At 33.4% G+C, this 27,120-nt stretch overlaps 1 protein-coding gene across 1 annotated transcript; it reads right to left on the reverse strand.

Annotated features, from left to right (window-relative positions):
• Positions 1-12,809: 12,809 nt before the first annotated feature.
• Positions 12,810-26,601, reverse strand: LOC100372550 (ATP-binding cassette sub-family C member 5-like). The gene is made up of 16 exons (XM_078005406.2): positions 26,401-26,601; positions 25,593-25,862; positions 25,248-25,451; positions 24,762-25,044; positions 24,460-24,653; positions 24,134-24,280; positions 23,695-23,824; positions 22,845-23,127; positions 22,228-22,414; positions 21,620-21,709; positions 21,189-21,375; positions 20,439-20,598; positions 20,235-20,313; positions 19,010-19,123; positions 18,735-18,899; positions 12,810-17,484 (listed from the first exon to the last, which is right to left on the reverse strand). The coding sequence occupies exons 1-16, from the start codon at positions 26,599-26,601 to the stop codon at positions 17,398-17,400; spliced, it is 2,781 nt and encodes a 926-aa protein (XP_077861532.2). The 3' UTR covers positions 12,810-17,397.
• Positions 26,602-27,120: the final 519 nt, after the last annotated feature.

The following is a 27,120-nucleotide window of genomic DNA, read 5'->3' on the forward strand; positions in this document are numbered from 1 at the left end:
ATACAATTAAAAGGGGATCCCCTTTCACCGGCACTGTTCATACTTATACTGGAAATATTTCTTTTGTTGATGAGGTCAGTTCCAGATGTTGAAGCAATACAGTGAGATAAAGATACAGATATGAAAGAGGTTGCGTTCGCCCAAGATCTTACGTCTTTACTGCTTTATTTGGATTCAGCATTAAAACTTTACTGAATGACTTTGGACAGCTCTCTGGACTAAAAACTAACTGGGGTAAAACAAAATGCGTATGGTTGGATCGCTGGAAAAGTCAATATGCCATTTGGATTGGAGTGGACTAGAGAGCCGATTAACGTATAATACAACATTGGCTGCACAATAAAATTTTGGAAAACCATTGAACAATTTGGCATGCACTTTTTTCTGGAAATAAAGAATACTTACTCGCATTAGCAATCTACAATATAATCAATCAAAACAAAAATACTGAATTGCTTATATTATATTGCAGTATAGTACAGTAAGATTATACTTCATTGATTTCACGAAAGCTTTTCAAAATTTAATAAATATCAACATATAGGAACAAGGTCTTAGAAAAAGGAGAAACGTATGCTTGGATCATCAGATGAAGAAATATTCGAAACATTTAATATGATCTGAACAGAAATGCCACAATGTTGCATCATTTATTCGCAATTATTATCATTGACGACCAATTTATGGTTTCCAAGAAATAACGTTTAAGGTGACATATTGGAAGACGTTGTACTTAAAATTATCATATATAACTTAAATAACAATATACACTGTAAATCTTGGAAGTACTTTTATGTTTTTCATTAAACAGCACACTGTTTAAATTAAAAACGTGTATTATATAAAACACCTATATTTTCTATTAAAACAGTAGTGTTTTTGTATTTTGATAAAAAAAAATACAATTTTTGAAATTAAAACACGGCGACATAAATGTGTCATCAAAGTGTTTATTGATAAAACATTCATGGATCAATGCAGCGAACTTTATGCAACCAGTAGTCACACAATTGAGTGAAAATACTTTTACCACAGCATTGTCGATTTCGTCGTTCGTTAAATTCCCTGTTGTTGCACAAACCCGGATAATGGGTATGGAAATTCAGACAATTTAGTTTGACATACATAGATAGGACTTCGTCCTCAATGAAGTTTTTGTATCCCCAATTAATATTGCAAATATTTTCATGTCGATTTTTTTATTGTTTATTCTCACATAAAATTATGTTTATATTCAATTCTTTTCTTTCACAATCAACCAGGTACATTCGCAACAATATTACTGCTGAATTGAAACGTTATGTTTTCATTTAACGTATTGACATACCAGATGTAACGCTCTTAAAGATATTCTCAAGTAGCAAAATATCCCACTAACTTGGACAACTGAATGAACATTTCATTCAATAACATTCATCAACTTCTAGATGTATTGGCAAGATTGTATATGAGTACTCATACCAAATCCAACACCATTGAGTACCCTTAAAGAATATTAGTAAATTTAACATCATAGATAGAAAACGTGTTATCGTGCAGACGATTCAATAACCATAATAAACACAATCTTTTATTTTATCAAAAACTACAAGGCCAATAATGGATACTTCAATACATTCCATGAAGATCTATGTTACTGCTTTACATATGCAAGTTACATATACGACTAACGTTAGCTAAGTAATCAGTGATCTCATTACACATTCGTGATAGGTTATAATGTGCAAATAAATTTCTCTTGATGCTATTATAAACGCTGGTTCCCCCTAATTATAATATGCAATGAAACTATATAGTATACATGTATTAGAATCTCAGAATCGTATTTTGCATTTATTTTACAGAATAATACTGTAAAATGCCACGACCGTTATCGTTAACTAGATGAACTCAGTAAAACAAATGAGATGGGCAAAACAATCATTAAGAATTAACCGTCACGAATAACTAAAGCACCGTCCTTATAATGATTTTTTTATAATATGTTGTACTGTTTTCCTGTCAAATATCTAAATTTAATGTTCATGGCTACAACCAAATAAATTGTCAATAAGTATTATTACCATCAATAAATTCAAGCAACACAATATATTGTTACCATTGTTATGTATTTCGGAATTATTGCCATGTACGTTTGAATCATTTAACTTAAACAATGATTTCATAACAGCGATCTCAAAAAGTAATCACGCGCAAAGTAATTTGGCAGGGCGTGTAAGGAATTTTACAAACTATGTTAACTTCATAGACTGGCAAAAAAGATTAGGTGTTTTGACTAAGAAAACTGGTTTTTCGTTATTGAAAGATTGTTACTGACATTGTAACAGTAAATACGGCATCCTTGTGATCACCAATGTCTAATACCTATTCAACGTTCAATGCAAAAGTCACGTACGTAAAATTGATCATATTTACACTCTTAAAATTGTAACATTACATAATTCAAAGTGATCCTAAATAATTATAATAGTTTTGTGACAACAAATCAAATATTGTTTACATAACAAAGGATATAGAGTCGCACATAATTGTGTGTTAACGGGGCAATGACTGGGGTGTGTACACAAATGGGCGAAATGTGGTCAAGTGAACATAATATATAGAAAATGGGAGTAGGTAAGTAGTTATTCAATTTTACCGCACATTTCGTTTTAGTATTTTAGTATCGTGCAATGTTCTGAATCACAATTAGACGGCACGTGAAACGAGTCGACCAATAAGAATCCGGCGTTGCAGCGCACGGTGTTATAACTGTTCAAAAAGTTCATTATTTGGCTAGTCTTGTTTCATATATTGACACACTGTAATATCATGTACAGAAAACATTACAGGATGTAAAGTTGATATAGTTTTCAAAATAATCTGGTATTTTCCGAAATAATGCGGATTTAAAGACATCCGCATTGGCAAAATTGGGGAAGTTGACAAAGCTGAGTACTCATTCTAATGTATCAGTCAATCATTTCAAAACTGATTGGCTTTCGCTAAAATTCCGCCCTCAAACGCTTGGTTATTCTTGTATCGTATTAAATAAAACAGTTAGAGATACAAGCATGCCATAACTGTCTGACTCTATACCTTGAGCGAAATTCTAATTGTGATCTGAATAGAAAAGCAATTCTTCAATGGGTCAAGAAGTGGAAAAAATAATTGTTACTAAACGATATTCACCACAAACACAGAATTAACAAACAAATATTGTTATTGAAAAACCCTTTGCTCTGTGTTTTAGGCATTACAGAGGATTGCTAGAAATATACGAGCGTGAAAATCAGAGGGCAGAGCTCTAGAGCAACAGCAGAGAACGCTATAGGATGTATGTACCTTAAAATTAAGACAAGAGGACAATATATTTTAGCATAAACACGAAATACATTATGCGCTGAAACAAGAATTCGCAGCTGAAATACAAACTAACAATTTACCCACCAGGTCGCCATATCATCATCATAATTTGGCGGCGGCCAGTAATATAAAGTTCGGAAATTAGTTCAACATATAGTCGAAATGCCATATTTTTTATGGCATTGTATTCTGTGAAAATTTGAAATTAAAATCATTAGTGGAACTCTGTTAAATCCAATGGCAATGTAAATCAGCATATATTTTTTTACTTAACTATAAAATATGCAAATTAGCAATTATCTCAGTTTCTTTTAATGCACATCCCAGAACTTAAAAAAAATAGCTCCTAGACGCTTTGACCTTTTCTTTTGAAATTTTCACAAATGATTAACAATGTGTTTATCTTCAAAACGCCGTCGGGGCATTGTTTTTAGTTGAATAATGTTACAACAATCGTACAGACAACTAGCCTGGGTGTTAATTTATGCATAGACTTGAATTAGTGAAATTTGAGCTGCTGCCCAACAAAATTGACAAATGGTAGACAGTTTTCAAGACGGCACTTTCTTCATAGTAAACAGATGTACCCGTAAACCAATTTTGACAGGAAACAGAGGCATGCTTTAGAAGCAATTTTTTTAAATCACTTTTGACCAAAAAAACACCACATTTTTGTGCATATTTCAAACTACAGTGTCCATAAAAAAATACTTACAAAATTTCAAAATTCATACAATAAGTTTTCCGAAAATATATAGTTTTGTGGACAAGGGAGGTCATCTTGGTTGCCTAATTAACTAATTAAAGTACATGTCAGGTAAACTGCATCTCTACCTTAAATAGTTGAAGGGTTTTTCTTGAAACATTTTACTTTTTGCGGTAAAACACTTAAAGTGTTTATAATCTTCATAATTACGAAAAATGCATATGATGAAAACTGTCAATGTTTTTATTGCATCATTTCAGAGATATTTTCACATAACAGAGTATATTTCCAATAGAAACACGTACTGAGAGTGCTTCCATCAGGAACATGTATAAAAAGTGCGTATTATCACAACACTTTTGAAAGTGATTTTACTAGACATACATTTTGAAAAATGTATATGATCACGACACATGGAAAAGTGTCTCAACCAATGACATGTTTTAATATAGTAATTAATATTACAACTCTGTGAAACGTGATTTTACAAGACAAATAATTTGAAAAGTGCTTTCACGCAAGACGACACAATCTGAATAATGATAGTACTTGTAACATACACACATTTTAAAATGTGTTTGCACTGATAACATAAAAAAAACACATTATCATTATTATTTGGGAAAGTGTTAATGAATCAAATATATCAAATGCTGCACTTCATGACCGAACACTTTGCAATATTAATTGTACATAAGAACATGAGAAAAACAAATCACATAAATCAAGTAAATATTGATGTTGGATTATTCCCAAATATAAAAGGTAAGTTTGAGTATATAATAAAAACAAAACATTTATACTTGTTGTCAAAATAATATTAATCGCATGAAGAAGTGACCTCGATTTATTTGCAGCTGGAAAAGTGTGTTTACTGAATTTCGTGAAACTGTAGATCTAATATCCAATAATTGTGACATTTCAAAACAGAACAATAATATCTTAAAGCCCTTTCTTTATCGACATAAATGAAAGTGACCAGTCTTCCCCTATGTGGTATAATTGTTGTTGCGAATACAGCCTCAACGAGCACATCCATTTACTGGGAGTAGCACACAAATAGTTGAACAAATAAATGAAATGATTAATTTCAGAGAATTATACTCTATAGAAATACATTTATTCTATTGCAATCCCATTTTGGCTTAATCCCCAAATCTGCATATATTTCATTCATCTTTCACTTTTCTATCCGTTAAATAGTTTGATTGCTTATTTTCAACACTTATACAATAAAACGGAAAGTGTGGTATTTTAAAATTATATGTGTCTAACCAGAGTTCTTCTGACAAAGTGGACGATGGCTCTGAACCAACAATAAACCCATATTAACAGAAAAAAATAATTCCCAATATTAGAAATATCATCTTTACTCTTAAAATCTGAATAGTATAATATTATCAAAATCTAGTAATGTTTAAATATTTTTTTTCAAGCAATGCGATATTTGAATCAGAAATATGTATGTAAAATAGCAGTGTTGTTATTAAGTAACGCACATGTAATGAGAAAACGAAAACAAGACAACACCCAATTAACACGAATTGAACTGATTTTATTTTTGGTAACTCAGGAAAAGATTTTATAAGGCCCCTTACCCCTCAATCCTGACCCTAAGACTCCAGCTCCCAATGTAATTCAATATTCCCCTCCAAATAATTATAAGTGATCCAAATAGGCGTATATCAAATTAGAAATGGAGGAGGGTACTAAAGAGGCTGATTTAGGATTAGAGTTATGGGTGAGGGCCCCTAAGGAAATACTACCTAACTCAGTCATGTCTCTGGGGGTGTCGGCAAGGAAGTTATGCAGTATGAAATAATCTGTTCCTGTAAGTGTTTGAGTGGAAGGCTTTTTCTCCCCAAAAACTAAAGAATTTCACAATGTCGAAAATCAAAAGTCTTCATCAATTCATTACATTTATCGCTACATGCACAGTATGCTTGCTGACAATGGTGACGTGTGTGGGAATATTTTTTCTAATAAATATGCTGCATATAGTCGAAAATAAGCACTGTGTCTATTACAGATGCATACCGTAGACGGCATACAAAAAAATTATAAAACACTACTGTTTTGATAGAAAATACAGGTGTTTTATAATATAATACACCAGTTTAAAATTATCAACAGTATGATTTCAATAGAAACGGCGGGTTTTAACGAAAAACATGAAAGATATACAGTGTACAGCAGCAAGGACGGACACTTTGTTCGTGTCAACTCGCTAATTCCATAAGGCGCCAACGCTATTTTCAGTAACGACACTATTGCATTATTTTCAAATGTGACATTATAAAGTTATAAATCAGACGAGATCAAGAAAGCCTACCAGAGGGCACATCCGCAGCTTTTCTGAGAAGGCCGGAAAAAACCCACAGTGAAATTCGCTGTTGCACACCGGTTGCAAAGTCTGCCCGGAGCTAGTAATCGAAGATTACATAGAATAGAATAGAATAGAATAGAATAGAATAGAATAGAATAGAATAGAATAGAATAGAATAGAATAGAATAGAATAGAATAGAATAGAATAGAATAGAATAGAATAGAACCTTATTTTGTTATAAAGTACAATGTCACACGCAACGTAATATTACCGTAATTGGTATAGTACAGCAGCTAGTGAGGTAACGCTTCTTGAGTAACTGAATATGGTTTTCTGTCGATTCCTGCATATGTACACATGCATTTGAGAGTTGTACTTGCTTGTCATAAAAATAGTTCGCAGTCAATTTGAAATAGCTATCAATATTTCGTAAATTATTTTCTGCTTCCATTTTTGTTTCGTGATATTTTTCAGGTTTGAAATCAGGAAGCCCAATTGGGGAACTTCGTATTATGTAAACTATGCCGTGGTTTGTTATATACATTAGCAGCTGATACTTTTCTTTCAAATTCATTTTAGAAGCTCCTGGGCACTGAGAATGAAATCCGCAGTGCACAGTATTGATGAAATGAAGACCCGTTACATAACTTCTGAAGCACGTCGACATTACACTGCTTAGACAAGAATCCTATATACTCTGCAACGCACGACTCTGGTAAACCTATTACTTGTTTCGCTGGGTCTACCATGTTTATGTCATTTAATTCGAATAAATGGAAAGTAGAAGTGAAAAATAAATTGTTTATTCCTGGGTATTTTTTTTACTTGCCGTTATTAAGAGCTTTTATACCGTAGCTCGGTCGCCTAATCTAAATTTGACTCAATACATATAGAAATCTCATACAAATCCCGCGTATGAAACGGCCAATCAAAGCACGGGTCTCAGACAACTCCGAATATTAAAAGGAGAGAAACAACGAACTCGCCGAAAAACTACACAAGATCGCCTTCTATCAATTTGCATTTTCAATGACACACGACGGTTTAAATTTTGTTAAAGTTGTTTTTCACAGGGTTATCACATTCACGCATGTATAATAACTATATTTCTCTAGTTTGCAATAAAAATAACCACATATTCTAAGAAAGCAAAAATTAATGTGTATCAAGCTAGTTATGCATTTGGGTGATGATGTGGTGGTACATTGTATCTAGGGTTGTGCATCCATAATTAGAATAATGTGTTTTTGGTGTTATATATATATAACAGCCGAGGCACGTGCTAATCCATCCAATAAAAAATTATGAATTAGATGATTTTACCTATGCCAAAACTAATACCAATAACTGCCATAGTGAAGTCACAAATGCATTCATTGTCGCACAATAAAGCCGGCCAAGTCTGTGGGGTCGTCCTGCATATGCATTACACTAGCCATATAAAAAGGTGTTTCCTTAAACCCTGGCAAGAACCACGAGACATATGTATGTGCAATATCCAGGGATTGATGCATCACACACTCATCCAGACATATACTCACAACTCAGGGCGACGTGAGGATGGCAATACTAATCTATCCATTAACGTGCACTATTTGCAACATCCAAACACGTGTGCTGGTAACATTCGATGCAGTTTCATACTAATATCGCTCATCATACTATCATGCCTAATACACTGTCCTTCATTGACTACATATCAAAGCTGATGCAATGGAAGTTACGTGGCTGCTCCACATGGGGCTGATAGTTGTCAATGAAAGGTCATGGGTAAAATCCATGCAGGCATATCTTGATGTATCAGCGGTTTCGATCAAAGACAAAAACATTTCTTAATAATCGTTTAGAATTATATATACATAGTACATTGAATAGGTTTTATAATCATTGCTCATTTGATTCATTGTTCATAATCCAAAATAATTAGTAGGGGGGCAAGGGGGATACAGGTTACAGGAGTTTTATGTTTTTACAAGAGATAAAATGAAAGTATGACATTTCATTATATTTCTTGTACAGTAAAAAATAGGTATTTACAATTTACAGATAAAGCAAATTCCTAATTACATTTTTATAATATATTATAATATATATATAATATAGTAGTCTGGGATATAAGCAATGCGGCGTATTGACATTGTTAGATATTAAAAACACAATCATGTGGTGACATGTGATCTGTTCGGTTTTTGTATCATTGACACCAAAATTCAAGGTATAAAAAAGTGTATTTGCGTGGCTGAAACTCCGCCTTCAGAGTTAGAAAATGTTTACGTTGGCCGAAACTTCGAAATTTTCGATCACCATTTCAGCTTGAAGGCTAATATTCTTCTGAAAATGCCTGGGAATAATTAAATTTCTGACGTAATACTAGTATTTGAATATTTAGAAATGCATCCGGGTATGCAGCTGTCACGACATTTACCGTGACACAATTGCCAACATGAATTTCGAGTCCTGGTACTAGCAACTTATGTGGCAATGATAGAATCAATGAGCAAACTATGTAATTATTATTCATTATATTTGTGTTACTTCACAAGCACGATTTTCTTTATGAGCGATGTTACTTTTAAAATGTTTGCCTTCTTCTATCGTACATAATATAGGATACGTAAAGCTCGCTAAAACATGAATACATGAATTTGACAAACCCTTATCACCCACATTAATTTACAGAATTAGGCGCAACTGAAAATTCTGCGTCGCTACTAGAAATACTATGACAAATCTACACAAGGTACATGTGTTCACTATTGGGTTACCCACGGGAAAAGTATATCCACATTCTTTCTGAATCTAGTAAGCCCCACTAACAACTTGAATTAAACAATATAAAAATGCAAGATTTTGCAAAATACAAAAATTGTCGTCAGGAGTATGCAATCAAATACTTTAAAAGCAATCCTCCAGGTTGTGTGCGTGAGTATATAACGTAATATTATGACCTTTAAAAAAATGCTTTAAAAACGTTTTAAAAGAAATTGTACAATTAAGTCTCAATATGAAACTATACTAATACGACACTTTGTATCGCATATCCAAATCATATCTCTTTAAGTGTGCAACTATAAACCGAAACGTGTTTATAATTATGGAACGTGCTTTCCACCGGGTGTGCCCGGAGGCAATCTACTTTTTTGCGTGGCTGAAACTCCGCCTTCAGAGTTAGAAAATGTTTACGTTGGCCGAAACTTCGAAATTTTCGATCACCATTTCAGCTTGAAGGCTAATATTCTTCTGAAAATGCCTGGGAATAATTAAATTTCTGACGTAATACTAGTATTTGAATATTTAGAAATGCATCCGGGTATGCAGCTGTCACGACATTTACCGTGACACAATTGCCAACATGAATTTCGAGTCCTGGTACTAGCAACGTATGTGGCAATGATAGAATCAATGAGCAAACTATGTAATTATTATTCATTATATTTGTGTTACTTCACAAGCACGATTTTCTTTATGAGCGATGTTACTTTTAAAATGTTTGCCTTCTTCTATCGTACATAATATAGGATACGTAAAGCTCGCTAAAACATGAATACATGAATTTGACAAACCCTTATCACCCACATTAATTTACAGAATTAGGCGCAACTGAAAATTCTGCGTCGCTACTAGAAATACTATGACAAATCTACACAAGGTACATGTGTTCACTATTGGGTTACCCACGGGAAAAGTATATCCACATTCTTTCTGAATCTAGTAAGCCCCACTAACAACTTGAATTAAACAATATAAAAATGCAAGATTTTGCAAAATACAAAAATTGTCGTCAGGAGTATGCAATCAAATACTTTAAAAGCAATCCTCCAGGTTGTGTGCGTGAGTATATAACGTAATATTATGACCTTTAAAAAAATGCTTTAAAAACGTTTTAAAAGAAATTGTACAATTAAGTCTCAATATGAAACTATACTAATACGACACTTTGTATCGCATATCCAAATCATATCTCTTTAAGTGTGCAACTATAAACCGAAACGTGTTTATAATTATGGAACGTGCTTTCCACCGGGTGTGCCCGGAGGCAATCTACTTTTTTAGTAATCATGGTAGAACATTCGATCTCTCAGATTAATATGATAAAATAAAGACCCATGGTGCAAATGTATACAGAGATCGACGGTGTGCATGGAAATGTATACAGAGATCGACGGGGTGCATGGTCGCGAATTTTATCTGCGTTGGTGTGTCATAAACTTTGACGGTATTATTATATTAAAACACTGTTCCTCAGGATCACCATATGTTTCGCTGCGTACTGTCTTATCTTCTTTAATTCTAGTACGCGCCTCTAACTTCTCCCACACCTCGTAAAATTACCGTGGATAATAGGTTTTATTGTGCACAGTATTTTCGTCAAAGACTAGTATTACCAACAACGATGGGGGCAAGGGGGGTAGCTGGTACACTGGCAGGTTACAGGAAATCAAAAAGGCATTTTACCTTATTACAGGAAATAAAATGAGTTCCATTCACAGTAAAAAAAAAATAGGCTTTTACAGATAAAGCCAATTCCTAATTACATTTGTATAATATATTTGATAATTTGTGTTCAAGAATAAAAATTATAAATTGCGTACGAATTACGACATTTAATGTGGAAAATGCTTTATACACTTACAAAAAATAAGATCTTTGTACAAATTACGGACGAATAAAATAGCTAATTACAATTTATACTTTGCCCATGTCTACGAATTTACGTTTTTTATTTATTTAAATTACATTATTACGAAAATAAAAACATTTGATTACGCCTACGAAAATACCCCTTACCGACCCTCTTAGTATGTTGGTTGCCAGGCAACTAAACCATAACATGTTAATTACTAATGTCAGATTAGAAGAATTATATAATAATTACAATATTCAAATATAATAATAATCGTAATTTATTTGTATATAACGCAAACATGAATAAGAACCAATGTGGAAGCCGAGAGTCCGTCTAATGAGAACACACATATACTGTTTTATGTCGTTGTCACAGAAATTACCGAGCCACCCATGCACCACACTTACACGCCAGTACGGCCACACTATTGAATCAACTGGCATTCAGAAAACACATACTAAACCTAAACTTGCACATTGGTTTGAACTACTACAAATCATTGAATTGAAGTTAGTGATGATCATCAAATATATAAAACAAGCATTATTTACAAATATCTCTGTTGAGGCCAAATTTCCCCGGCACAATAAGTTTGCGATTAGTGCCCTCTTTGGCAGCTTTCGAGTTTCGTTTGTTTGACCTGACCTTTCACAGTCAGCCATTGTTTTCTTGAATGAACAGGTCGCGTTTCAAGTGAACCACGTTGGTCATGGTCATATAGGGCTCATACCACTAATTGAATTTCCATAGACGACAATGTTAACATATGACGAGATTGCTATATAAAAATGATGAAGAAAGTTGAAAACATGGCTAAATTATAATTATGAAAAAAAAAAGATTCTACTGAATCAAACGTCTCAATTCATTAGCTCATTATTTCTCCAATTAAGTAAAAACAAAAAACAATTCCACGGTATCTGCATTTAGGCTGGAGACCTGTGATGGGCAACCTTGGATATACCAAAACACAACAGTGGTTTGATTTACCATGGCCACACATAGAATTTGCTCAACATAACAAGCTTAATCAAATCTTATGTGAAGAAAAGTAGTTAAACGAAACAATTTTATGATTTAAAAAGAAATAAAAATAAAAAATATACAAACCAGAAAAGGGTCTAGATATAAAATACTCATATTACACATCCCTGATCAAATTAAATTCAAATCAACAGCATTTCTGGTCAATTTAGGGGGGGGGGTACAAGCACTGTTCAATAATAAACTCAAGATGGGATTAATTAGCAAACTATTCACAAAAATTCTGAGAAAAAAGCAATAATTGTGAAATTGAAAGAGTTGTAATACTTGGCTAATATACTGACAGTATGCAAATCTCTTGTCAGTGACAAGATACACAACACAATTTTGCGAATTTATTTGAATATTTGGGAGTTTTACCTCATTAAACTTTGAATAGGGTACATTAGAAATGACCGCCCTACAAATTGTTAAGATTGCCTGCCATAAAGTGAATTATTGGTTATTTAGTGGCATGAGACCTTAAGAGAAATAAGAAGGTTTAATAAAGTTCTTGTTGATCTTATATATGATGGAATATCATTAGACGAGTATTTTCCCATGCAAAAAAAATCCCCCAAATTTAAACCCTGGGAGTTATTTATCAAAATCTACCACTTGGTGGCGCCCTATACCCAGACAATTAGTTGTAGAAATTGGCAACAAACACACTCAGCATAACACCAAATTAGATGGTAGGCTATGAATATAAGCCTGATTATTAGATGCAGTACTGTAAAGTATAATGCTCTCATTCACCACAAACAAGTACAGACCAACATTTGACATGATCAGTAGTTTTAATTAATTTCTAGAAATAATACATAGAATTATGACAATTAAAGGTAGTTTATCACTATAATTATGAAAAAAAAAGATTCTACTGAATCAAACGTCTCAATTCATTAGCTCATTATTTCTCCAATTAATTAAAAACAAAAAACAATTCCACGGTATCTGCATTTAGGCCGGAGACCTGTGACGGGCAACCTCGTATATACCAAAACACAACAGTGGTTTGATTTACCATGGAAACACATAGAATTTGCTCAACATCAAAAGCTTAATCAAATCTTATGTGAAGAAAAGTAGTTCAACGAAACAATTTTATGATTTAAAAATAAATAAAAATAAAAAATATACAAACCAGAAAAGGGTCTAAATATAAAATACTCATGTTACACATCCCTGATCAAATTAAATTCAAATCAACAGCATTTCTGATTAATTTAGGGGGAGGGGGAGGTACAAGCACTGTTCAATAATAAACTCAAGATGGGATTAATTAGCAAACTATTCACAAAAATTCTGAGAAAAGAGCAATAATTGTGAAATTGAAAGAGTTGTAACACTTGACTAATATACTGACAGTATGCAAATCTCTTGTCAGTGACAAGATACATAACACAATTTTGCGAATTTATTTGAATATTTGGGAGTTTTACCTCATTAAACTTTGAATAGGGTACATTAGAAATGACCACACTACAAATTGTTAAGATTGCCTGCCATAAAGTGAAAATAAAACAAAAAACCCATAAAATGGGGTTAAGCATTTTTCTCAGAATTCCTAGAGCCATTGAAATTACTGGTGACATGAATAATTCATTGATGAATGAATACAATTTTTGGACCAGTTTAATAAAAACATTTATATTTACAGACCACAGCCCAACTTAAATCAAGTTAATAAGATTAGGGCAAAAAAAATACCAAATTACAAATTTTCAAAATCTTCAACCAAGATATAAGAGATTGACAGAAATGGGTGAAACGCATAGCAAAATATGACATTTCTGGATAAAAAATTACTCCATTGTGTCTAAATAGTTGAATACAAAGCAAGACAAGTGGTAAAATAAAAATAAAAAAGATTCCCAGTTACTTTGCACTACACCTGCCAAATAAATGAAGCTGATCTCATGAAATGTGTGCTTGAACACACAACCTCATAATTATCAGATCTATGCAAGGTCAAGAGAGGTCACAACTTATAATAATTAGGTCAAAGTAAACTTTGGTTATGTAAGATGAGATCTGCCAAAAATGACTAAATTCCAGTGAATAGAGCCATAATTATGGTTAAAACAACAACCTCAGGTGGTCCTAGGCAAACTGTTACTTCAGGGCTCATACCACTAATTGAATTTCCATAGACGACAATGTTATCATATGACGAGATTGCTATATGAAAATTATGAAGAAAGTTGAAAACATGGCTCAAAAATGAGAAATCAACATGCCAGTAATCAACCATATGAAAAAAACTAACATGTTGGCCAGCTCAAACTCTTGCAAATCTCAGGTAAACAAGACACACCTACTGTATTTAGATTGCACCTAGAGAAATCACTGGAAAAACACCAAGATTAGAACATCCAAATACACACAGAATAAACCCACAGGTACACAGCCGCTAAGTAGTAAACAAAAGACCACATGTTGGTCTCACCTTTGACCCAGGTGATTACGCCCTCAAACAGGGAGCACCTGAGAAAAAAATATTTAAAAAATTTCATTGGTTCTTGCAAGGCATTTAAATTACGAGCAGCCATTGGTTAATTAGTGGCATGAGACCTATACGCCACTGGTACATATAGATGTTAGTCTTTTACTTGGAGGCATGTGCGACATTTGTGTTGATAAACATTGATTTTCGCACAATTCAATGCACTCTTCAAATGGAAATCTCTCAAGTATGAGGTTTAGCCTGGGCGTGATTTGCACTGATTATTATTAGGCAAAGGTAACAAACTGAAATTTCATTGCAATATTAAATTACCCGACAGAAGTCTGGTGTAACGTCTGATAAAAATAAGACACATGTCCACTGAGACAACAACCTGAGCAACAAGAGTTGTCTGCAATCAACATGACCGGCCTTCGAAGAACCAATGACAATCGTACAGCTGAATAATTGGAATCGTCACAGTAAGTGACAATGCAAGGTCAGAATAGATGAACTTTTAGTCCGTGTTAAGTTCATTGTATTCATACTAAAATCTGTGAACAGTTTCTGTAATGTATTTATTGAATATCTGTGTTGGTTTATGATAAACGTGACACCATCATAATAAAAAAAACATTTTTTCTCACTTTTACAATAATTGTGTGGTTACAATTGCCTTTGATACAATGTAAATAGCTCCACGTCAAAAAGTTGCTATTTGTTTTTGTTTTTTGGCAAATCATGTGGTTTGTCGTAACATTGATTGGAAAACTTCGGTAAAAGTACATAACTGTTATGTTGGAACATATATATATACAAACATATATTAGTATTTGTATCGATTTTTGTCGAATTAGCAAACATGATACTAAATATTTTCTATTATTTAATTAAAAATTTTGTCTGGTTTTGTGAAACAAACAGAGACTTGAGAGTGTCCTTGTCAGCAATCATAGGGATTCACAGTTTCTGATCATATATTACAAGAAAAACTAATACATACACCCTGGAAAAGAATAGTTTCCAAAATGTTATCAAAATAAATAGTGTTAGCAAGGTAAATGTTCTCGAGCACAAAGAATTTGAAGTTCTGTGTCACTGCCCATACTGAAAATCATGGAAGCACTTTTATGTTTTTCATTAAAACACACCGTTTTAATTGAAAACACACCGTTGTGATTAAAAATGTGTATTATATAAGAAAACCACTTGTATTTTCTATCAAAACAGTAGTCTTTTAGTATTTTTAGAAAAGTGTTTTAGGGAGTTATTAAAACACTTTTTGATGAAAATTAAGCGCATTATAAACATTATAAAACATTATAAATATTTTTAATAATAAAACATTGATTGCTTCATGGTGACATAAATGTGGCCTTAAAGTGTTTATTGATAGAACATTTATAAGCTAATGCGTCCAACTTTTTGTAAGAAGTATTAAAGAAATTGAGTGAAAAGTCCGGGGACTCGTGAGTAAACATTATGGTATATATGCCAACTAAACAATCACTGAAAGTGACGTAATTCAATGCATAATGAGATGGGTCATGACATTACCTCCAGAAAATAATGTTATGTCAAGCACCAACCTATATGGTCTTACCAACCTACTGAAGTATAACCAGAAATCGAGACACGTGGTGAATTAAGTACCTCATGGCCTAACGAATTTTATTAATCCTCATTTTCTCGAAAAATGTTCAATTTGAAACACTTCAAAAAGCAAAATCACCAACAATCTTTCAACCCGAAACACCAGACTATAAATCTTTCGCAATGTGTTAATAAATGTATAAAACTCATTTGTGTTCATGGGAGTAAAACACTAAAGCACTGTTCTTCCAAATTGTTAAATTGTTTTATCATGAAGCACTTCCTAAAACAAACACACATGTAATGTTTCATGGTAAAACACTCGACTATGCATGTGTTACTGATGTCTATGTAAACGACATGTACAAACGTTCATAAGAGTAACTAAAGCACTTTTCTTTGAAACTGTTTTATTTTAGGCGCTTCAGAAAACAAACACACATGCAATGTTTCAACCTATATACAGGACACTTTAGTATGTCGTCTACGGTATGCATTTATAATGTACACTGTACTTATTAACGACTGCTCACACACATCACATTTGTGAGGAAGTGGGTTCGAAGATGTTATTGTTACTCATCTGTTTTGAAGTGTCAATGTTCACAAATATAGGGTACTATATCTACAGTTTCATGACAGGTTTGAATTTAAGTAAACACAATTATTCACGCGATTGATAATATCTTTTACAACAACTATACATGTCTGTTTTTTTAAATCTTACACTTGAACTTACCTTATTATTCTTACTTGATTACATGATGTGTTTATCGTTTGTTATGATCACTGTACAATAGTGCAAAGTGTCTTATCATGAAACGCATTATTTGGTATATTTAGTTTTTTAAAAATGATAATGTTAGTGATTTTTTACCATGGTATCAGTGTAAATTCATTTTAAAATGTGTTTCAGTTACGAGCACTTGTCAATATTCAGTTTGTGTTTTACTTTTCAAAGTGTTGCGATGATAATCATTTTTTCAATATGTATTTCTGGTGGAAACTCTTTTCAAAATATGTGTCTAGTGAGTTGTGATACGGAGAAGATTGATTTGTATATTGACAGCGACACTGTCATTTCTGTTGACGAAGAAGTATGCGCGAGTGACAAACATTCGCTAATTTTAATGAATTTTGAAGTCCCTAAACGAGCAAAGTAACGACATACACATACTGCTTTGTTGTTTTTGAAAGAAAGGTGGAGTTCGGTTAATTAAAGAAATGGACAGACTCCATAGATGGGGCAGCTATTCACACTACCGTACAACTATTAATTCACGGTCTCTTAATTCGCCCATCTGACAAAGTCAGTTAAAGTATATAATCATTTTTTCTCAGCTGCTGCCATTAAAAAACTGAATCTTGAATTGGTATCAGCCAGAAGTATTGAAGGTTTGTCGAACTCAATAACCTAAAATAAAAGAGTTCATTATCATAAAAACACCTAGTATATGAGATTCTATATAAATACTGTGTTTGATCGTCTTCATACTCATCTCGCTAATTTAGTATCAATGTACGGATACATATAGACTGGCAAAGTCGGGACTTACAAAAAAATATAATTAATTGTCAATGTAGCGAAAACTAGCGTGACTGCGAAAGAAATCCAGACTGGACGCATATGCGTTGGAGTGAAAACCGGAGCAGAATCACTCCGGTGATTATAAGATTATAAAATTATAAGATGTTGACTAGCAGCTGTATACGTCATCTCTTGTCTATGTTAATGTCGTGAACTTTCACTTCTGAGGTCCAGGCGATTTTCAAAGACTACTTCTATACATTGGACATTTAAATCGACTTGTTTTCTGTGAACATGGAGGAAAGTATTACCGTTTCACTTAAATTTTAACTTAAAAGTTAAACTATCCATCTTTACAATCGATTCGAATCAATCTTTACAATGTCACGTTTACTTTCACACATCCACTCATAAATAATCAATGACATCATGAATAATTAATAGCAGTCAAATGCCCGCATATGCCATCACCCGAAACGCATGATCTTGTGTCTTCGATCTATAGGCCTCTCTACACGATACCGTTCGGGATCGCATAGGCTTATTGCGTATCTTAAGCATTGAGATCTGTTTAGGCGCACCTCGAAACAAGGCGCTCAATCAGCTTGGACGTACCAAATTATAAAACAAAATTCCACTTCCTGTATTTGTCGCTATGAAGACATCCTTCCCACACTAAACTGCGTGGATTGCCTGTACCGAAAACTTTTGCAATTTTATCATCACAAATATCACGATTCGTAGGTGCCGCCATTTTGTTTAAAATGAAACGTCAAAGAGGGATTTGTAACACGCAAACTGATTAGACAATGATTTGCCGCAACTGACTACTGGGGACTACTAGAATACGACTATTTGAGATGGTCGTTCTGCCAAGGTTTGTTTAGAGGTTTGACCGAATAAACTTAGACATTGGCTAGCGAAGATGGCATATACTTCCAGTCGGGATTTCTTTAGTGGTCAGGTTAGTTTTCGCGATCACGCTAAAAGGAATAAAGGAACAATTAATTATTTCTTTTTGTAAAACAAAAAAGAAGTCCCGACTTTGCTAGTCTAGGATACATACTGTCTAACTACAAACGCAACAGTGTGAACATTACAAGTATTCACATTGATTACAATATGTTGCTGTTTACCTTTCCCTTATCCATGACCATAATTTTATCACAATTCAATACAGTGTTCAGCCTGTGTGCTATTATTAACATAGTACAATCTTGAAATGCGTCTTTAATTGTTTGTTGTATAAGACTGTCAGTCGCTGTATCAATGGAGGCAGTGGCCTCGTCCAACATCACTATCTAAGCGTAAAACATATCAATATTATTATTATTATTTATATTCACGTCTCAAGTGCCTAAACACGCGGGATTCCAAGCTCAGAACGCAATGCGGAATACAACTTTATTACCTTAGATTTTCTGAGCCACGCCCTTGCCATGCACAGTAACTGTCTTTCACCAACTGAAAAGTTCTCGCCATTTTCAACAACAGGGGCATTTAATTTATCTTCCAGTTCCTGCACCTACCGTAGTTAATATACGTAATGAGATTGGAGTTAATGCAGTAGTAATACAGTTTAATCATATACACGTATTGTCATAGTTTAGCAAAATCAAATTATGTGAACTTAACACCAATTTAAATTGATAATAAAATCTACCCTCAAATTTTTGACCAGTGGGAATGCCCTATGCCCAGGTTTGTATCTATACAGATATTAAGTTTTTGGGTTTGACTTTTGTTTTCAATACGGCCACTAGTTTTTTTCGATATTATTTTCGGAGCCAAATCGTTAATGTACACAAATAGATTATTATGCAACTCTAGCGCATAGAGCCCACCAGCCACAATTGAAATTTCAATATGCAGTTTTAATGAGAATATCTCGATCTTCTGGTATTATTCACACAATGTTATTGCCGGGACTGTTGACCTTGGTCGGACTTTCGGGCGACGTCATATCTTTTGCGGAGGACTTTATATTCAAGTAAAATCCACATTCTGTATTGTGTGAAACGACCTCGTACTATGACATTATATATTGTGTGGATGACTTTATATCTTGAAAACCACGTGTACTCATGTGACTCCATATTTTGAGTAGAGAATGTTTTTATCCTAGGTAATTGAAAAAAATCTACTTTTGTGGTGGGCGTTATATACCAGAGAAGATTAAGATTATTTCTTGTTTCAATGAAAGTTAACATACTCTGTTTTTTCTGTTTTTTTTTTACATCTATCAGATTGAAAAGTATTACGATTTGTCTGAAACAAACGCATGCTCAATATTATTGTATTACAATATAATCTTACTATATTTGCGGGAAAAGGCCACTGTTCGAATGTACAAATTCCATTCGTCAACAATACTCCGAAACTATGAGAGTCAACTTCAGAAGGGTACATATTATCTGCTCCGCGTGTTCTAGAATTTTGTGGTTACATGGCATGGCGCTCACTATTTTTTACTCATAATAATAACAGCAAAATAAACTACTGCTTCCAAGTTAATATATACCTGGCTTTACATAAATGTATGTCTAAATGTCGTTCAGGGACGCTGTTTGGGGGAAGACTATGTGCATGTTGATATGTTTGTAATTTGCGTGTAATAGATATGCGTGAGAGATTACCGTGTCTTTCATATAGCACTTTTCCAAAGCTGACCAAACTTCGACATCGGAGTATTGTTGAAATGGGTCCAAATTATACCTACAATTTGAGAAATACATACTCTAATGAAAATAGTTTGGTACTCAGTTGAATAACGAATTGAAAATAATCCCGGTTGATCAAAATACACATGATTGTATCATGTATTATTCATAGAGTCAAACCTGACAGTTCCAACAAACAGAACAGGATCTTGTGCAATTATTGTCAATTTTGATCTCAAATCTTGTAATCCCAGACTCGCTATATCAATACCATCAATATAAATAGCACCGGAATTTAGCTCCCGTAGACGAAATAAACAAGCCCCAAGGGAAGATTTTCCTGAAATTGAAAAAATGTTGTTAAAGTGTTTTATAACATATACTCGTACATTATTTCTGCTTTTACTTATGTGCCTAACCACAAATACATATAACCCAAACATAATACATATATCAATAGGCTTCTTGTCGTATTTTGTTTTAAATATTTTGTAACATATTGAGAGCTAACAATGTAGCTCTATATATAATTTTTTGAAATTTATTTTTTCGACTAATTAATTATTACTAAGTTGCAGGTTTCTTCAGGGTCCATAGCACCAAGAGCCAAATGATTTCCAAGACTTTCCCAGACCTTTCCCTAAACTTTCTTGCATTTTTGATGAACTTTGGTGATGATGTTGGTCTTTTAAAAAGTAAAGGGTAATTTTAGTGAGAGATCGGTCTGAAACTGCCTGATGCGGACATTACGCAACTTAGAAACTATACGATTTACGAGTAAATCAGTCAGAAGAAGAAATTAAATAGTGCCTGTTACCGGATAAAGAAGGCAACGATAGAAGAATAGCGAGCTAGAAAGTGGTATAATTAAAATGATCACTGAAATTTATCTGGAAATTATCGGTATTGATTATTATTTGCGAGTCATACCTGCTCCAGTTCTACCGACAAGTCCTATCTTCTGCATTGGCTCCACTTTGAAAGAGACTCCTCTTAAAGCGAGAGGAAGGTTTTTACGGAAGCGCATCTTCAATTCTTTTACTTCTATTGCACCTGCATGCGGCCAGTTATCAGGCGGTCTATTCTCAGTTACTACTGGTGCTTCAGATACCAAGTTCTGAAAAATAAACAATTTAACATTACGTTTCTTTCTCAGTAATACTATTTACAATACACTTACTAACGATACCAATCACACAGTACGTGCTAACATTGACACATCACGTGCTTTATGGTACCTGTTCGATGTCATCATTTTTATAATGAGCCTAATTGTCCTACTGACGAATTGCTGTAAGAAATCACTTATCATTAAATTCATCATTAAATATATCGTTTCAGTAACTATAAGGTGAACTTACTTTAATATAATACTGTATTCGTTCCACTGATGTAAATCTGGCTTCACAATCTGCAATCATTCTCACGAGAAACTGAAAAACTCCTGTCAGCTGAAAAGTTAACAAATAATTACGTAACAAAATAATATTAGGATGATTTGTCGATAGTTTATTAAAAAAAAAACATTTTCTAGTTTTCGTATAGGCAATCGCTGGCATTAGTGTTTGATCATGATTTTAATACAACTTTCTGGCTCGTATGTATTAGCGACGAGTTTTCTATCAGCATTTAATTAAATTGAAAGCCCACTGTTTAAGCTAAAACATGTATTATATTATAAAATACCTGTATTTACTATGAGAACATTAGAGTTATTTTTGGATGTTTTCATGTTTCAACGGCGGTGATGTTCTAATCATTCTCACATGTGATTTAATAATTGTTCACGGAAACTGTTAAATTTGAAACACTACAGAAACAAAATCCCCAACGATGTTCAGACTATAAATATTTCACAAAGTGCTATTGTATAAGACACATTCCAAATTTCCGACAATAGTTGTACAATGTATGTGAGGGATATTCCAAAATTATACGAATTTGAAAATAGTATAGCATATATCCTCACCTGCACTGCATATGATAGGGCTATTCCACTATAGGATGGAGGTATCTGACCATGTGCTAGTACTGCCATCAGAGCAGCAACAAAGGAAGTTGTCATGCCAATTACATCTAGCCTCACAGCAACCCAGCGATTTGTCAGATAGAACAAGACGAAGGGGACTGAATTGCAATCAACTAAATCTGCAAATCTGGCAATGCAGAACATAAATTAGTTACATAAAATATAGTTCATAACATATTTTTTAAAGATTTATATACATCATTTTTTTAAAAAATATGCTATGTCTGTTAACATCAATTCTTATGCACGACTGTGTTTATCGCATTATTCACAGAAGTGACGATTAGTGATGAATATCCCTGACTGATATTTTACACTAAGCGTGACGTTATGCACGACGAACGTCATCTGCCTATGTTAGGTAGAGCAGTACCTGGAGGTAAATACAAATCAGGCGACAGTTTCGTTTTATTGCTGTAATATGAGATTTGGCAGATGATTAGTCACAATAAGAACGTCAGTGGCTAATACTCGCCGATGAAGTCAATCATATCTAGCAGAACAAAAGAAAACAAGTGCAATCAGGTGATAATATCAAAATGGTGACTCTAACTCACCTTTTGCAGAATTCCACTTGTTTTCCATATGCACGGATAGTAGAAGCTCCTTGTATGGTTGCTGTCATGTGAGAAACCCACGGTGACCTACTGATATTTTCAAGGCGCTTTATGTCTCGCATTGCATGCCGAAAGTGTAAATAAGCTACAATAAAAACTATGCTGAATAGAATGAAAGCTAACAAATACCACGGGAACACCAAGGATATGGACAGAAACGCAAAAAAAAGAATACAACATTGTGTAATCAGCTGTGTAATATAAATCGGCAAGTGTACATCCACTGTAAGAAAAATGAAAAATATGATAATTTTATTTATTATATTATATTGTTGTAGTATTTGACCCAACTGAAAATATATATTTTCGGCATGCAATGCAAGACATAAATATAATCTCACACTAGTCTGCATGCATTTCAATGACGTATGTTCACATCCAGCAAAGTTGTAAGAATTGCAAAACTATTCCTATATATCAAGATGAACATACTTTGTTCACTACACAACATCCACAACAACGAAATAATCAGAATAGCAACAAATTCATGTGGTTTTTTAATCCCCAGATAATTAGTGTCTCTGGTACGCTTGTATTTGTGTCAAACCTACATATTAGATTCTGGACATGTAATAAATGTAAAACTTCGGGTCTTGCAGACAATCTAAAAACGCCGATATGGAAGTGTATTTCGTGTTGTTATGTGTTCGAACATATGCCATCATTTCGTATTCCACTACACATCATTAGGAATAGAGTATAGAGTAAAATATTGAAATAAATGATGTATTAAATGTATTTATAGCTAATTTGTTACGATAGTAGCATCAGTAGCAAACTTCTTGCTCACCTTCATCCAGATCTTTTGAAAATCTATTAATAATTCGTCCTGAGGGCGTAGTATCAAAAAAGGTCATTGGACTTCGGAACACCTTCTTGAAAACTTCGTTATGCAAAGTAGTTGACGCTTTCAGTGTAATCTGTTTATGACAGTTAAACACATATCATTATAATATATTTAAAATTGGATGATAGCAGCATATATGTGATGATGTTGGATGTTAGAATAAATATATCGATTGTAACAAAAACAAATCGTTATAAAATGGTTTCAGTTATGAAGTCAATATGATTATCAATGAATTTGTATACGTAGATGATTAAATAAGCCGACACCTAGATAAATACACTACGTACGATTTTTAAAATATCTAGCAGCCCTGTAAAACAAACGGACAAGACACACCATGAAATCACGTACTTGTGTAAAAGAAGAATATGGAACTGACCTTGGCATGAAGAATACATTCGACAATTGCAAACGTAATCATAATTGCAATTATGAAAGTATACACATAAGCAAAATATGCTCTATCTGTATTCTCTGTTATAAATCCAGTACTAAGAGTCTCATTTGCATGTGTGCTATTGGTATTCTATTTGAGAAGAAATATACAAATATACAACCTGTAATGATGAAATTGAATATTTGACACATAATTCGAAAATGTTAAATTTGTAGACAATTGGCATGGTTTAAATTTAAATATATATATTTATGTTATGTCCATACAATCATATCGTCAAGTTTGCTTTTGTTACATTTATGATTTACCTGGTTAGTAGTGTGAGTAATCCAGTAACCAAGCCACCAACTACTAGCGGCAACACAACCAGTTACAATAATCATTGTGAATATTGTGAGAATTGAAATCAGATATCCTCCAGCGTATTGTATATAAGCATGATACGTTGCCAATTTTACCCCACCTTCTGCTTGCTCTTCTTTTGTCATTAATTCACCAGTAACTAGTTAAGTATATAACACCATATAACATCATCAAATCGATTAAGTTGATTAATACAGCAAGTTACTGTATACCTATTTCTTGGATTTATAATTACACTAATACATACCTTCCTCCATATCATTAGTAGTACAAAATGATATTCCTGATGTGTCACCAAGAGTCATGGATGAATCACTCTGAGCACACGTGTCATATACATCAACTGAAACTACAGTATTTAGATTTGTGGATATATCGATCTTGTTAGTCTCTTCTGTAACTTCACCGCTGTGGAAACGTTTTATTAAATTTGCATAATGACCACTAGAAGTCATTAATTGCTGATGTGTTCCACTTTCATGAACCCTGCCATCTCGCATGACCAGGATTTCATCACAGCCACTCAGATACTAAAAATATAAATAAGACACAAAAATATTTAACTTATGCAATATCTCACCTTGCGCACCTAATCAGGATTTTCTTTGAAAACATGTTACAAATTGAACAGCTTTAGGACTGGTAAAAGGTGTATAATGTAATCATACAGTCATAATATGTTAACATTTATGTGGTAGTTTGTGAACACACCTGGGGATCTGAACTCACTCACCTGCAACTGATGAGTAACAAACAACACTGTTTTACCCCGAAGAGCGTCCATTATATAATGATTGAAAATATGCTGTCCAACATGTGTATCTACTGCACTCAGTGGGTCATCTAATAAGTATATATCACTATCAGCATACAAAGCTCTAGCTAGGCTCACCCTCTGTTTCTGACCACCACTTAAATTGATACCTCTCTCTCCAATCTAAAACAAAACAAAATATTTACAAACACATGAAAGTTAGAGAGTCATTAATGTCAAAACTATATACATGGCAGACTAATTATTTGAATAATTATTTAAAATGATAGTGAAAATTTGTGAGGAGAAAGATATAATAAATACCTCAGTTTCACTGCCATTTGGTAAGATATCAACATCATCTTGAAGACATGATGCACGTATACATTTCTCATATAACTGCTTATCAAATTGAAGACCAAACAATATATTTTCTTTAAATGTAGCATTGAAGATCCATGGTTGTTGAGAAACGTAAGCCATGTTCCCATCAATGGAAACGCTGCCGGATATTAGCTGCATTTGAGACAATATGGCCGATATAATCGATGATTTTCCACTACCAACACCACCACATATTCCAATCAACTGACCCTGGAATACAATATGTGTTAATGCTAGAAATTGTTCCCACTGGAGAGAATTCATTATTGTTGAGAAATTGTATTCACAATTTGCTCATGCTGCTTCAAAACTATTGACGCACTATATTGAATTCATTTGATCAATTTAGTCTATGATATAGAATAGAGCAGTCGCGAATGAAATTAGTCGAATATTAAACGAATATTAATCTAAAACAACAAGCACGTACAACATTTGAAAAAAAAAATTATATTAATTTTTATATTCCGTGTTACTCATATCAGTCATATACATGGCATCATAATCGATGTACGTTATAATGGATTAAAAATGATTCGAATACAGACGCATTGAGCGTATACAATTTCGTACAAAATATTATCAATTCATTATAGAATGTCATGCTTGAATAAACACAGTGCACATAGTAGGTTTACATGATACAACACCGTGTTTCCGTCAATCAGTCAAATATTGGAATTCGTATTGTATAAATAAAAACAATTTCAACTACTAATTGTACTTTACAAAACTAATATACAGTCACCTTTTTAACACTTAGGTTGATGTCGAATAACGTTGCATTGCTTTCGTCCTGGTGATCAGGGCTACATAGTTTACTTTCTTCAAGAGATTGGCATGTACTTTCACTCTCACTCTGTTTCTTCCATGAAAAATTTGTTGAAGACAACTCGATTGCATTATATTCATCATCAGGTGTCCTTGTATATGTTTGGATTTCCTCCATCATCAACAATTTCTTTGAATGCAAATGAATAGTACATGTATATTAACATATTTGTCTCATCAAGTCAGAACCATTTGTGAACATATGTGTATTTGTGTAGAAAGGAGGTGTTGTATGACACAATTGGCTGAAAAAAACCCGTCTCATTTGCACAAAACCGTATTTTTAGTAAAACTGTATCAAAATGCTTTTCGATAGCCAACATGGTAATTCGAAATTGACAATCCCATCGTTACGAACTGAACAACATTCCTTTTGAGACATGTGTTGGATCAGACTACAGCAAACTGTTGAAAGCAACTATAAGTTTTTGTAAACAGAGGTTCGTTGCGCTATAGTACTATAGCTGGAAATTGTACACGTTTTCAATGCCTTTACCAGTGAGAAGTTGTCTAATTTGTATGCATTTCGACAATTTTAAACGCAATAAAATGAACTCACTCCTGCGAAAAAATAGTACCACTGATTGACTGTTGAATTGTTTTGCAATATAGACAATTTTAAGACATGTGTATGCTA

Source organism: Saccoglossus kowalevskii, chromosome 8, assembly GCF_978046115.1.
Source record: "Saccoglossus kowalevskii chromosome 8, keSacKowa6.1, whole genome shotgun sequence".
Lineage (NCBI taxonomy): Eukaryota > Metazoa > Hemichordata > Enteropneusta > Harrimaniidae > Saccoglossus > Saccoglossus kowalevskii.